The sequence below is a fragment of the Crinia signifera genome, chromosome 1, assembly GCF_055691185.1.
Source record: "Crinia signifera chromosome 1, ASM5569118v1, whole genome shotgun sequence".
In the NCBI taxonomy this organism is placed as follows: domain Eukaryota; kingdom Metazoa; phylum Chordata; class Amphibia; order Anura; family Myobatrachidae; genus Crinia; species Crinia signifera.
In genome coordinates, this window is record NC_139217.1 from 112240445 (window position 1) to 112256432 (window position 15988).

The window sequence follows — 15988 nt, forward strand, 5'->3', positions numbered from 1 at the left end:
GCCAGTGCAGTCTTGGCAGCCCCGCCCCCCGTACCTGGACAGCCAGCGGAGGATGGTCCGTGGTTTCTGCTCTCCCATTGTCTGGCACTGCCAGCTCTTCCTGCCGTGTACTGTCCACTGGCGCCTCACTGCGCATGCGCTACTGCTGCTGTCTCCGGCTCGCCATCCTCTGCTGCCAGCCAGGCTGCCACTGTGAGCTATAGTGAGTGCTGTCTGGGAGGGGAGGGGGGAGACTGTAGTATATCAATCTCGATCACTCCCTGCCTTTGAGCTGCAGCTCTGCGCTCGGAAGATGTGTGCTGTGTGCGGGGTGGGTAGGGAGGAGGGGATGCCTCTCTCCCCCGTGAATATGTAATGAGTGGGTCATTAAATATGCACGCAGCGGGACCACTATTGGCTGGGTCCTAAATACTATTTTAGACCCGATTTCGGTGCCAAAATACCGGGCCTGAAACTGGTAGGACCATCCATTTTAACCGTTTAGCAAAAAACGGTACATCGGTTCTGCACCTTTCAGACTGCACATATAACCGTTTTGAAATGGTTAAAAAAACGGCAAAATACCGGTTATAAAGTGCGGTCTGAAAGGGGCATAAGATTAAAGTCCTGGAGTAGGATAACATTTAGGAGCAGATTCAGCTACTCGGGGTTCACCACAGGGGTGAGGCTCTGGAGGTATTTATTACTCAGTTTCTCTGCATGGTAAACCCATGGGTAACACACGCCTTAACCCATGGAGTCCCTGTCAAATGTCTAAACTTATGAGTTATCCAGTGCGTTAAGGGCATTTAATGCAGATGATCCTTTGCAGGGAGGTATGCTACTGCATTCTGCAGCACTGCCCCCACCCTTCTCACATTCACAGTAAATTGTGAATGCAGGGAAGCGGGGGAGGGATGATTGACAATCCAATAGGTGCAGAATTGAAAATGGGACAGCTAGGTGAGAACCTCATTTCCTTCATGTCTACAATGGTGCCACCTGAGACTAAATTCATATCTTTCATTTTAACAGCAAGTAGGAAATACTTACATTGTGTAATATGCAGAGCAGAAGAATGATGCTGTCTACATGATAATTTAACTTGATCACCTTGGGTTAAGATTAAGAATTGCAATACACATCAATTTGGTATAACTATGAAAAGAACAGAATACATCATTTGCATTTAAATATAATTAAGATGTGCAACAATAAAATACAGCAGAAGAAATGTAAGTATATAGACGCATATTGTGTAAACTAAATCCTTTACATTCTAAATCTGTCCCATGATGAGCAGTTATTAATGATACTCCTTCAGTCATGTCTGCCCTCTTGTGGTTGATATTGTAACTTGCCAGCACAGTTACTGGGTTTGCACCTAAGGCATAATACACACTACTGTACTGTAGAGATTGGGAAGACCATTGTGTTTGTAGTCTGTAGTGTGTGTATAGCCTCAGCTACATAATCAATGTAGGTAGAATGCCTGTTATTATAGAAATCAGTGATCTCTATGGTAAGTCTGTTTTCTGAAGTGTGGGGTGCAGATAATAAAATAGAATCTGCAGAATCCCCCGCTTCACTGAGTACAGTCGCATTTAAAATGAATAATTAGATTGACCAATGAGTAAGCAGCAGTGATTATGGATGTCCGATAAGAGTTAGGTGAAAAAAAGAAAAAAAAAACAGCTGTCATTAGTGTGTTTTTTTCCTTTGCACATTTCAGCTGCAACACCTGATTCTAGTTGTACCAGGGCAAAATTTCCACTGCCCACTTTCTGAGGTACAGCTATAATTGCGCCTTCATTTTAAATGTACTGCTACTGTACTAGAATGAATACCTTGTTAACCATTTGAGTGCCAAAGATCATCAAAATATCGGTTAAAATGCGAGTGTTGCGTTGCTGGCAGTGACTGTTCTGTTTCTTGGGTGCAATATTTAACTAAACGTCAATGAATTGATTTGGCTGTATTTGTATTTATTTATACTAAAAGACCAGATGCTGTGACTGATGCTGGCATCTTCAGCGGATATTTTGAGGATCTCTCACATTGGCACTCAAAGGGTTAAACCGTAGCTAGGCTGTTGCTCCATGAATGCACTATGTACTTTCAGACAACTGCCATTTGTTACTTTGTTCATGTCCACCTGCACCTGTTACTAAATACAAGTCTTCAGCACTTCATTTCTGTTCTCTTCCACAGAGACATTGAAATGATTTTGTAATGAAATCAGATGTTCCTTGTTATTATCCAGCCAACATACAACAAATTGTAATATGCCTGCAGTCATTCTGCTTTCACATGATAGCTCTATAACAGGAAACTCAGCCTTTGTTCCCAGTATCTATCTAGAGCCATCTACATTTCCATTTGCTTATTCTGCACCTGTACCTTTCTTCTCTCTCTCTCTCTCTTGCTCTCTCTCTCGCTCTCTCTCTCTCTCTCTCTCTCTCTCCTGATTCATCCTATTTCTTTTCCAGATTCCTAGCACATTCCTCAACTTCATTAACTGCAATGTTAAAACGTTCAATGAGAATATGTTTAAAATGTATGAATTCAAGTTTATCCAAACATGTGTGACCATGTAAACTTTTAATCTTCATTTACACTACAGTAATATACAGTAACAGCTACTGTAAGTATATACCCATTCGCCACATAACATTAACTGTGAATAACATTGATTATATTGTTACAATAGCACCTGTCCTATCAGGCAGCAAATAAACAGTCTGTTCTCGAAGGTCATGTATTGAAGCAGGAAAAATAGATAAAAACATAATGAACTGAGCTACTTTGACACGAGGCAAACTGTGATGGCTAGATGACCATGTCCGTTCATTTCCAAATCTGCAGGGTTTTGTGGAGATCAACCTAATTTGCAGTGGTTAGCAGGGCCACCATCTTTCAGTGGGACCATGCATCCTGCCACACTGCAAAAAAGTGTTAGGCTGTGTACACACGGGGGTCATTTTGTCTAATATCGCAGGCAATATGGTCGCTGCCATATTGCCCATATATGCCACGACCATATTGCCACGACCATATTGCCCGTGATGGGAGTGTGCACCGACGATATATCTCCGGGTGCGCGCTCCTTGATTTTCTCCCCCGTAGTGATCGCTGGTCGCAGGAACATGCTCCAGCGACCAGCTGTTTTCCACTGCCAGGCTCTCCCGGCAGTTTATTTTTCATCAGTGACCATCTCTGGTCGCTGATGCAAACGGGACACTGAGAGATATATTGCTCATCACGAGCGATATATCGCTCAGTGATATATCCCCCTGTGTGTACGGGGCTTTAGGGAATGGTTTGTGGAACATAGCAAAGACATCAAGGTGTTGTCCTGGCTTCCGTTTTCATCAGATCTCAGTCTGAATGAGCATCTGTAGAATGTGCTGTCCAAGCCCTCTTTGCAACTTACAGGACTTAAAGTATCTGCTGCTAATGTCGGTACTTGTTTAGTTTCATGGCGGCACTTCCCAGCAGATCGCACTTGATTTGCATGCGATTTAGCACACCCTCACTAGTGTGGCGAGCGCATGGGGTAAGTGTCCTCCCGGCCTGTTCATACCCCCACTATCCATGTCGGCGCGGATTTAATTTTATAAAGAGTGGCGAACGCAGCGAGCCACCGAGCCCGAAACGTGGCGAGCAGACGCGGAATACGAGCCCAAATCGTGGCGAGCGGACGCGGAATACAAGCCCGAAGTGTAGGGAGCGGACATGGATTACTTGACGTGTATTCCGCGGCCCCTCGCCACGCTTCAGGCTCGTTTTAAGCAGACCCTCACCGGGCTCACTGCGTTCACCGCGCTTCGGGCTCGGTGGCTCGCTGCGCTCGCCACACTTTATAAAATCAATTCCACGCCGATGTAGATAGTGGGGGTATGAACAGGTCGGGAGTATGCGTACCGCATCCCCTCGCGGAACACACTGCGCTTGACACGCTTCAGGCTGATGTGGATAGTGGGGGTGTGTTAAATCACATCGCAGATCTAATCATATGCAAATTGTATGCAAATATTGCATGGAATTTGCATACAATTTACATACGATATGCTGGGAAGTGCCACCGTGAAACTAAACAAGTACCCTAATGTCTTGGTGCCAGATACAACAGGACATATTCAAAAGGACACCATAGAGCACCTCAACAGTCAGGGCTGTTTTGGCGGCATGAGGTGAACCTACAGAATATTAGGCAGGTGGTTTTAATGTAATGAATGATGGTTGTATATATGTGTACAGATGTGTTCATGTACATCTAGCCTCTTTTCACGTAAAACAGCCCTCCTAGTAATCAGTAGCGCCAGACGTCTTTTTTGCATAATTTCCATTAAAATGTGTCTTATTCGCAAAACTGGGTTATAGGGGGTGTGGGTTGTTAGGTCTACACCAACTAGGTTGACAAGCATTGGGTCGACACCACTAGTTGGTCAGGCAGCAAGGTCGACATGGGTCTAGGTCGACAGGGGTCAAGTCGACATGGGTCTAGATCGACAGGACATTAGGTCAACACAAGCATTAGGTCGACATGGGCAAGGTTGACAGTCAAAAGGTCAACATGGGTTTTTTCACGGTTTTTTTTACCCAAATGTCAACACAGTCGATATGGACACAGTTTGAAGTGCACCGCATCCCCTTGCATTGCTCGCTTTACTCGCTATGTTTCGGGCACGGTGTCCCGGTATGAACACATGTGTATATAATAAAACACTTCAGGGTCATGGGGAAGAGTTTGATGTTATTCATTGTGTCACAGTTATAGGATACTATATTTAACAAGTCGGTTCATTACATTTCTGCCCTGCTAGAACTAAACTTTCTCAACTGTTGGGATTAGTTGGGCCTTGTCACCCAATATAATTTGCATATCAACCACACAAGATATCACAGGTGACTGTTCAGTTCTTGTCCATATTATCAAAACTATGTATCTGTGAAGCAGCATTTGCAGTTATAAGCAAAAACAAATATAACAAATAAATCCTGACCTGCGGAGATGTCTGGTTGTGTCGTTGTGTATGCTGCATATCTACCAACTATATTGCATTTCTGATCAGCACCCGTTTACGCACCTAAGGTTTGCATCTGGAAAAGCCTTGTGGCATAGGGGCCCCGTAAGCCGCTGAACATGCCCGTAGTCCCTTCCCCACCACAGTGGGACACTGTGGGACGGTTGGGGGTGAATAAACTCTGTGAACGTGTTTCCCTGAACAGTTTAATGAAATACAATAACATGCATTTTGCATTTAACAAGTGGTACTGTATGTGCAGACAGCTGTTTCACTGTCTGTAAGGACGTTTCACTGTTACAGACTTAGGATTGCTGCTAGTATCAATCAAAGGAATCACACACTTTGCTGAGCTGAAGTCTTTTCGAGGTGTTTGAAATGCAACATCACTCCAGCTCTGAGCAGTGGTAAGCTGAGGATCAAGCTGTCTGCATGGAACATTCCTGACAATTCTATTCCCTCTGCGCCCTCCTTAATAGAACTCTGCTAGCTGCATAATGTTGGATTCTGGAACTCAGGGAAATCCCAGTGCTGGGACTTTACAGTTTAATAATTGCACACTTCATATGGGTCATTGAAGGATCACTGGGTTAAGTAGCTCTTTATTACAAAGCCAGTCTCAAAATATATACTGTGATTGATTATATCTAGCCTCCAGTGAACACTTCTTTGCAATCAAACACATCCCTAATATGATGTAAACAGCGGGTGGTGGACAGAATTTGAGATTTAAGGAATCACTCTGGAGTAAATGGAACATGAATATGAATGAAGTGTTCGATTTAATCCCACCAAACACTTACAGTATATTCTATAGTTATGTTCATGGGATTTAAGGCCCCCATACACCTGAACGACATTGGACCCGAACGCACAATTCCGACGGATCGTGTGCACACCGTGCATAATGTCGTACCGCGGGTGGAGAGGACGGCTCACAGATCAGATGTGCTGTATGTCTGATCCATCAGATCTCATCAGATCGTACAGTACTGTACAGTATGTGCTCTTTTAATGTGCTGATGCAGCAGGAGGCGTCTGGTGTAAATAGAGGACTTCTGTCTGCTTCTGTAATCTGATGACGCACCATTGGATTACTCTGCGGGACCATTGGTCATCTGAGCTACCTTCACTCAGATTTCTGTCTCTGGTCCGCAGCCGAGGTCAGAAAATCTGCGTCACCAGACACAGACTCTCATTTCGGCATTCCCACAAAATGGAGAGGAAGCATCTCTGTTTTCAGGAATACCCTCAGTTGCTGCCCCTTACCTGAAACCAAACACCATCAGCCTGTCAACCAAGCTAGGATTTTAGGGGCAATGTATGCAAGGACGCAGGATTTGTTCTGGACACAGGTCCTGCACATGAACAGTGTACCCACCATCGGATTTGCACTAGAACCAAATGATTAGCATACAAGTAAGCAGATTTAAAGACAAATACTACAGTATATGCATATTCAGTGTGTACATCACTGTGATACTTAAGCTGGCGTAGTGATGGCTTTTGACATTGCATTCAATCCAGTCTCATGAGTGCAGCTGTCATTTATTCATAAACAGATCAGACTGACACTCTTTCCTTGGTCTTTCTCTTTTATCAGAGTAATAGATCCAAGCTACAGTATTACTAAGGAGCTACTTTTTACTAGGCGCATAACTGCATATGTTGATATACTGCACAGAACAAGAGACTGTCTGAGATCTGACATTCAAGAATTTATTTGAAACTTCTCATGTTGACCAGTGGCATGTTAAAACTATTTCATAGGCGTATATTGCGTAGTGTTGGTATTTTTATGCTCTTCTCTTAACTTGGCATGCCAGTCTCCAGCAAATCTAGCCTTTGTCGTTTGCAGGACAAGTATTTCCATGCTCTTCAGTAAAAACCAGTTCTCATTGTCAGGTGGGGTACTGTTATTGTTACTGAACTAAAGCTAATGTCATTATCTCTATCAATAACCCGTTGACATGATAGCATCACACACAGGGACGTAACTAGATATTCATAGGCCCCATAGCAAAAGTTTTTAAGGGCCCCCTATTTAGCAACTGATGGTGATAAATGTATGTAAAACATATTACTTAAAGATGGGCCCCCTTCAGCTCTGGGCCCCATAGCAGTTGCACCCCTTGTACCTTGTACACACTTTCATGATAATACACTTGAGATGGTCGTAATGATCAGAAGACAGCTGTCCTTGTTACATTTGTGATAGATTCCTTCCCTATGCAAATATATATTTAGCTATGGCCCCAGTTAGACCTATTTGTTGTTTAACTCCTTTGCTACTAAGGGTTTGCTCTGCCTTGTGCTGAGGACTTTTGATTTTCATATTTGCATTTATCATATTTCAACATCAAAATCAATGCTTTTTTATGCATTCAGTACCCAACTTATAACTTAGTTTTTATTTTTTCAAAGACTTTAAATTTTTGTGAAATACAATTTGTCTTTCACTCATTTTAATATGTCAAAAAAGAGAAATGACCTCACTTCCCCATTTAAAAGATGTATTGCAGGCCTATGGCAGATGTTCGGGACATAAGGTCAACGGTATGAAATCGGAGGCATCTTTCCCCTGATGTGCGGAGGCTCTTAACTTTGACTACCTATGGAGGCCACAAGCCATTAAATATTTAGGCATTCAAATTACCAAATTATTAGAGCAATTGTACAAGGCCAAACTATTAAAAATGATCTAAGAAGATGGGCCCCTTTATATATATATCCTGGATAGGACGTATTAACTCTTTTAAAATGAATATTTTACCCAGGCTGCTTTACCTGTTTCAGACAATACCAATAGTGGTTCCATACCCTTTCTATTGCTCAGTTCAGTCTCTATGTGGTGGTTTTGTGTGGGCACACAAAAAGCCTAGACTTCGTAGGGCATGTCTGGCTAAGACATCACTTAGCGGGTTTCTAGGCCTCCCTATTTTTGAACATTATTACCATGCCTCCCAACTGAGTCACATTATGTCGTGGTATGCAAGGAAGGGATCTAAAAAATGGGGGGGCCCTTGAGAATGATCTGATCAGACTCCAAAAAGCTAGTTTTCGCCCATGGCTTTCTCCGGCTCTGAGATCAGCCTCTGTACATGATGTTCCATGTGTTAAAGCTATCCTCATCATATGGGATAAACTTAACAAAAGGAGTGGTTTAGCTCCCTACCCATGCCGAAGACTACCCTTTGGCGTCACCCCCATTTTCAGCTGGGTTGTATGAGTAGTTATATGCACTCTTGGGTTGCACATGGGATTACACGATTTCTACATATATTGGGTGATTTCGCCCCTCAGAACTTCTCAGATCTATATGAGAAATACAAATTGAAGACAACACACAATTTTGAATATAATGTATGCAATTTAAAAAGTTTCATCCAATCTTCCTATAAGACATAAAAGCCCAGGCCACTGACACCGTTTGAACGCATCTGCAACTACAGCCCTGAGCATATAGGAGCCATTTCTATTCTGAGAATCTTTTAAAAGGGCTTGGGAAACGGACCTGGGGATGAGTATAGAGGAAGAAGATTGGGCAGATATTCGACTACGTACAGCTAAAACTTCTATTAACACAAACATTAAAGAAAACTCTTTAAAGATTTACTCATGCTGGTACTTGGCCCCTGAGGAATTACATTCTATTTTCCCAACATCTCCAGACCTCTACTCGCGGAATTGTGGGAATAAGGGCACCTTTATGCATATTTGGTGGGAATGCCCCCTGATTTCTGCTTATTGGGATGAATCTCTGGTTGGCAGTGTGATCAACTTCACATACCCTAAAGATCCGATATATATTCTATTGTGCTAGCCATTGAGTGAGCTCCCTAAGCCCCAGGATAAACTTTGTCTCCATATTTTTAATGCAGCTAAACTCCTCATTGCTACACAGTGGAAAAAGCCTTCTGCTCCACCGATGCCAGCTTTAATAAATAAAATGTGGTCCTTAGCATCAATGGAATATATTACTGCTCTTCTTCACGATAGAGTGGACAAGTACCACGCTGTCTGGGTCCCGTGGTTCTCTCATTTCCATAGACAACTCCCCAGGATGGTATGATTTAATTGCCTCTCTTAGTGCATATCTGTAATCAATATTATTCTATCTCTATTTTTTTTTCTTTTTTTTAAACAAAATTTGTGTCTCAGTGGTTGTTTATCACAACCCCCCCTCCCTCCCTCCCTACCTCCCTCCCTTTACTGTTAAAAAAAAGGGTACTCTTTACCTAGAACGGCGCCCGCGATTGGCATCGCGGGCGTCGGGGGTAAAAAATCGCGGGTACATAAAAAACGGGTGCGACGCGATGCCCGCGATTTTCCCATAGGGATCAATGTTAAAACTGTGATTGGACGCGATTTTACTGTTAAATGCCTCAATGCCCGCGATTTGGCCATAGGAAACAATGTTAAATGGGCCACAGAGCCCTAATAGTGCCCTTGAACTGTGAAATGGCCCCCACAATTGTTAACGCCACCCCACGATCAACGTCAACCCGAAGCGTGGCGAGCGCAGCGAGCCGGCGAGGGGCGGCGGTACGCGTCCTCTGACCTTTTCATACCCCCACTATCCACGTCGGCGTGGATTTGAGAATAGAATAGTGTGGCGAGCGCAGCGAGCCACCGAGCCCGAAGCGTGGCGAGGGGACGCGCATACCTTCACAGGTAAATGCGTCCCTTCGCGGGCTTCACAGGTGTCCGCGTCGCCATGGACACCTGGGAAGCCCGCGAGGGGACGCGTATAACTGTGAAGGTATCCGCGTCCCCTCGCAGGGCTCGCTGCGCTCGCCACGCTTCGGGCTCGGTGGCTCGCTGCGCTCGCCACACTATTCTATTCTCAACTCCACGCCGACGTGGATAGTGGGGGTATGAAAAGGTCGGAGGACGCGTACCGCCGCCCCTCGCGGGCTCGCTGCGCTCGCCACGCTTCGGGTTGACGTTGATCGTGGGGTGGCGTTAACAATTGTGGGGGCCATTTCAGACTTCACGGTGACTATTTGGGCTCTGTGGCCCATTTAACATTGTTTCCTATGTAAAAATCGCGGGCATTGAGGCATTGAACACTAAAATCGCGTCCAATCTCACTTTTAACATTGATCCCTATGGGAAATCGCGGCCATCACGGGCATCGCATCGCACCCGTTTTTTAGTGCATTCGATGGGCGCCGTTCTAGGTAAAGAGTACCAAAAAAAGAAATACACCAATTGTTATAGTTATATAGTGTTCATTCTAGCACCCGCCATCTTTGAAAACCCATGCAGTTCCTCTTCCCTGCCTGGGGTGTCACTGTCTGCTGTGGTGTTTCCAGCACAGGTCTGGTTTGCATATCAGTGCTGATATACAGACCACACTGTGCTAAAAGCACTACAGCAGACAATGACACCCCAGGCAGGGAAGAGAAACTGCATGGGTTTTCAAAGATGGCGGGTGCTAGAATGAACACTAGTTATATATGTCTGAACATTATTTTTCTGACTTTGCATACAGAAATGTATCGGTTTTATACTCTTTTTTTTTATTGTTATGTCATCATATATGCATACTGTATTCCAATGTTTTCGATGCCAAACTTTTCTATGGTGTATATAAATAAAGAGATTTAAAAAAAAAAAAAAAAAACATGAACCCAAATGGGCAAAAAAGTGTTTGTTTAATTGAAATTTCAAGAAAATTCAATGAAATACTTTGTGGTTTTTGTTTCACCAATAATCCACCTTTCCAAATAAATAAATAGCAATATTCGAGTGGTCTTGTGTGAGCCGTTTTCACAGCAGATTTGCACTGCATTTGCCATTCAATTCACTTTTTTTTGTGCGTACGCCATGAGGGTGGGAAAAGTTAGGCAAAATGATGGCGCTGGCTTCAGAAGCCCTTGGAAACCCAATGACTAATTAGGCATGAGGCATTTGGAAGTTTAATTTAGCCTGATTGTGCCAATGTATTTTTGGAGTCTAAAAAAAATAAATTGACTCAAATTACACCAAAATCATTTTCTTTACATTTTCAATTTTTTAACCACAAAATTTACATTGGCCCAATTAACCACAGTGCAGGTTAATAATGTCTGGGAATCACCAGACAATAGCAGCTAGAATCAGAATCAACTTTATTGGCCAGGTATTCTTGCCTATACTAGAATTTGGTTTGGTATTCCTAGTATACGCAAGTATACCTGGCCAATAAAGTTGACTACATAATATGATAAGATGCCCTCTTCAAATAAGGGTGCCCACAAGGCTTCCGATGTCATAGTGCCCTCCTGGTTTACGGTACAAATGGTAGACAATGTCTAGGTCAGCCACTAATAGTCGACACCTTAAAATGGTCAACATACTTAAAGTCAACATTGCGAAAAGGTCGACACAAACTTCTGGTCAGCATAGATATGGTTAATGTGAGTAAGGTTGACGTGGATTTTTCAAGTTTTTAGTGTCTATGTGGACAAATGCCCACATGGACACTGTGTAAGTGTAATTTGGCCCCTCTCATGGCTCACTGCCCTCGGACCCTATTATATTCCCACTCTATGTGCTCTTAGATAGCAAAGTATGAAAAACCACCTTTTTAAAAACAAAAACAAAAAAGTGATAAACTTATGTCGACCTTGTTTATGTTGACAATGCCTGTGTTGGCCATAAACAAGTTGTAAACCTTTTGTCAATGTCGACCTTGGGTATGTCGACCATATCAATGTATCAACCTAGTGGCTGTCAAACTAGACATTGTTTACCCAGGGAACGCATACCGCCCTCCTCCCATATATAGCAAAACATACATTTCTGTTGTGTAGCATAGTTTCTGGGTGATGTGAAGACTGCACACACTGGAAAAATTATTTGATGATGAGTTGCGAATGGATTTGCTGCTGTGTGACGAGCTGCAATATTTTTGCAAGCCGTTCACAGCCTTGCACTGGGCGGATTTTTTCTCTGGTGGGCAGCGGCTATCTGATTGCAGGGGGCTACAATTTTGCAGAGCAACCGGTCTGAATAACCCCCAATGTTCGTTGATCTACAGAGCATAATCAAGGTATTAGGTAATCCTATGCTAATAAACTTGTAGCGCTTATACCCCCCGCCGCGGTACTCTGCCACCCCAGCGGAAAGCAGGACAGTTGGGAGGTATGCATTACACATTATGCCACGCGCCATAATGATTCTTACACATTTTGCCCCACACCATTATGTCTATTACACATTATGCCACAAACCGTTATGCCCATAACACTTTTCCACAAACCGTTATGCCTATAACACTTTATGGCACATGCCATAATGCCCATTAGACATTATACCACCTGCCGTAATGCCCACTACACATTATGCCACAAGCTGTAATACCCACTACACATTATGCCACAAGCTGTAATGCCCACTATACCTTATGTCACACTCCATAATGCCCCCTACACCTTATGGCACATGCCATAATGCCCACTATACATCCTAGTCCTCAAGGTTGCAAACCGACATGTAGCATGAATGATTAAAGGCAGGGTGCTCTCCAAATAAAACTTGCAGCTAAGCTCTCCCTATAAGAAAGCATTCATCTTCATCCATATAGACCTCCTCATAGTCACTTACTGCGCACTGCTGCAGCTCCTGGCTCCCAGCTCCTGCCTCTCCCCTTTTCCAGCGCTGCTGCTGCCTACCTCGCCTCCATCTCCTCCTGGTGCTATCCGCTCTTTCCTCTGCGGCAGGCGTGCGGGCGGGCAGCGCAGGATCATGATCTCATGTACATGGGCTGGCATCTTGGGAGCAAGCTGAGAGTCCCAGCAGCCAGGCCCGGCGGCAACATATTAGGTCTTAACTGCAGCAGCCCGCTTCCGCAGGCTGCTGCTGCGCCCGGCCCTGGCGATCTTTATAAATAGAAAAAATATGTCAAGAAAAACAGATTACTATACGACAGGGGGAGCACGTGCCCGGGTGCCCCCCCCTAAATCCGCCCATGGTCCCAGCCCACACATCAAAGTATCTATCCAGGGAGGGAGCTGGTGCACCCTCCCTTACTGGCTCAGCCCCTGGGCTACAGTCTAGGTACAAAATAGGCACTGAGGATTTACCAAAACCTCTGCTCTAGTAAAATGATTACAGGGGTCTGTTTGTTAAGAACTAGCCAAAATATAAGGAATTTGTTCTGATTTTCTCATATTTACCAATTACACCATGGACAGCACTACACAAACTGGAGGCTATGTTAGATCAATATTAGTCAGACAATGCCTTAGTAATGTCATTACATTAGTTCCAAGAAAATCGATGCACAAAATGGATGTATCTGTGTAGATGACAGCACTGATTTAAGAGTACCTGCAAATCCAGAGGGAAGAAACACTGCTGTAAAGTAAATTCTGCCTAAAATTTCCTCTGGGTACTGGCCAGGAATGTTGGGTTAGGCAAGCATGGGTGGCAGGTAGGGAAGATATGTTAGGTGGAAGGAAGGGGAGCCAGAGCAGGGAGGCAGGTAGGTAGGGAAGATGTGGTAGGTGGAAGGAAGGGGAGTCAGAGCAGGGAGGAAGGTAGGGAAGATGTGGTAGGTGGAAGGGGAGCCAGAGCAAGGCGGCAGGTAGGGAAGATGTGGTAGGTGAAAGGAAGGGGAGCCAGAGCAGGGAGGAAGGTAGGGAAGATGTGGTAGGTGAAAGGAAGGGGAGCCAGAGCAGGGAGGCAGGTAGGGAAGATGTGGTAGGTGGAAGGAAGGGGAGCCAGAGCAGGGAGGCAGGTAGGGAAGATATGGTGGGTGGAAGGAAGGGGAGCCAGAGCAGGGAGGAAGGTAGGGAAGATGTGGTAGGTGGAAGGAAGGGGAGCCAGAGCAGGGAGGAAGGTAGGGAAGATGTGGTAGGTGGAAGGAAGGGGAGTTAGAGCAGGGAGGAAGGTAGGGAAGATGTGGTAGGTGGAAGGGGAGCCAGAGCAAGGAGGCAGGTAGGGAAGATGTGGTAGGTGAAAGGAAGGGGAGCCAGAGCAGGGAGGAATGTAGGGAAGATGTGGTAGGTGAAAGGAAGGGGAGCCAGAGCAGGGAGGCAGGTAGGTGGAAGGAAGGGGAGCCAGAGCAGGGAGGCAGGTAGGGAAGATGTGGTAGGTGTAAGGAAGGGGAGCCAGAGCAGGGAGGAAGGTAGGGAAGATGTGGTAGGTGGAAGGAAGGGGAGCCGGAGCAGGGAGGGAGGTAGGGAAGATGTGGTAGGTGGAAGGAAGGGGAGCCGGAGCAGGGAGGAAGGTAGGGAAGATGTGGTAGGTGGAAGGAAGGAGAGTCAGAGCAGGGAGGAAGGTAGGGAAGATGTGGTAGGTGGAAGGAAGGGGAGCCAGAGCAGGGAGGAAGGTAGGCAAGATGTGCTAGGTGGAAGGAAGGAGAGCCAGAGCAGGGAGGAAGGTAGGGAAGATGTGGTAGGTGGAAGGAAGGGGAGCCGGAGCAGGGAGGGAGGTAGGGAAGATGTGGTAGGTGGAAGGAAGGGGAGCAGGGAGGAAGGTAGGGAAGATGTGGTTGGTGGAAGGAAGGGGAGCCAGAGCAGGGAGGCAGGTAGGGAAGATGTGGTAGGTGGAAGGAAGGGGAGCCAGAGCAGGGAGGCAGGCAGGGAAGATGTGGTAGCTGGAAGGAAGGAGAGCCAGAGCAGGGAGGAAGGTAGGGTAGATGTGGAAGGAAGGGGAGCCAGAGCAGGGAGGAGAACACATGCAGTTGAGTAGATGAGACAGGTGGGCCTGGAGAGAGAGAAAGGTGTCTGGGGCTGTGCAGTGCAATTAATTTTTATTTTACAGTGATACATGGGATTTAATTCTTTCCCTCTCACCCAGGGGCTTAGTTACTAAGATGGGAAGTTCTACTGAAGACAGGGTGTTGCTATCTTCTAGAAGGTGCTAAATAAATAAGAAATACAATATGATTGGTTGCTATGGGCAACACCCAATCTTCAGTAGAACTCCCATATTAGTAAATAAACTCCCCAGAGTCTGATGCTAGTGAGATGCTGTTTTGAGGTAGCATCTATTTATGGTGGTGGGGGTGTGGGATTCAACAGCTAAAATCTTACCTAGGGGGCAAGAAATTGGTCATGGCCAGCCCTGATAACATATGTTTTAATGATGACAGTTTAAGGAAAACAAGTTTTCTTGAAGAGCAAAACAAAATATTTTCCTGTATTTAATTGATAAAAATAGATTTTGTTGTACTGTCTTCCAGGTGACAGTGGAGGAGGTGATGACGACGACGGCTTATCTGGACTTGTTTCTACGCAGTGTCTCAGAACCGACATTGCTGAAGATTTTTCTGCGCTTCGTTTTCCTCTATCAGCATGAAAAAGTCCAAATCCTGGACACGTTGGTCAGCCGCATCAACACACCATTTCGGGTACAGATTTAAAAACAATAGCGTGTATTTAAAGTAGACCGAGCTAAAAGTAAAGCATAGTTTAGAATGGAGGACAGTATGTTCATCTTAAATACATTTATTATAATTTACCAGTGGTGGTGTGTTCTTCTGATACTTCTTTTTATACTTCCCGCAAAGTTGCTACTACCGAACCTGGCTATTTGTAGTATTACTGTGGTTGATCTGTTAGGTCCAACAGTGATCTACACTTACTGCCCTACAGAGGCATATATTGGTTAACTCCCTACCTAAGGAGCGATTGAAAAAAGACACACTTCCAGGAGTTTGAGTGAGACGCTATGAACATTTTAGTAGATTTGGGCGATCAAAGATTTGAGTTTTAATTCATGTATGGATGCGATGTATCTAGTATGTGATCCCAGTCATGGCTGCGGAATATGACAACTCCTTGTGGCAGATATGACTATTTCTGGATCCAATCTGATGTGCACAGGACTGCTCGATTTCTCTTCCCATCCATTCACTTTGATTCAGTCTATCCTTCAACTCCTTGGTTAGCTTTCCTTCCCCTACATAGTCCAGTTTAGACCTCTTGCTTCTCTCATTCCTACATCTCTGATCACAACTAAATACACATGCCCTCTCTGTCTGCCCT

The 15988-nt window shown here is 44.8% G+C and overlaps 1 protein-coding gene across 2 annotated transcripts in view; it reads left to right on the forward strand.

Moving 5' to 3' along the window:
- Positions 1–15988, forward strand: part of FHIP1A (FHF complex subunit HOOK interacting protein 1A) — a 187406-nt gene that overhangs the window by 138792 nt on the left and 32626 nt on the right. For both annotated transcript variants that reach the window (XM_083171581.1, XM_083171590.1), the window contains exon 6: positions 15184–15351. In XM_083171581.1, the coding sequence (XP_083027707.1) occupies positions 15184–15351 (168 nt within the window). The remainder of the gene's footprint in view (positions 1–15183; positions 15352–15988) is intronic.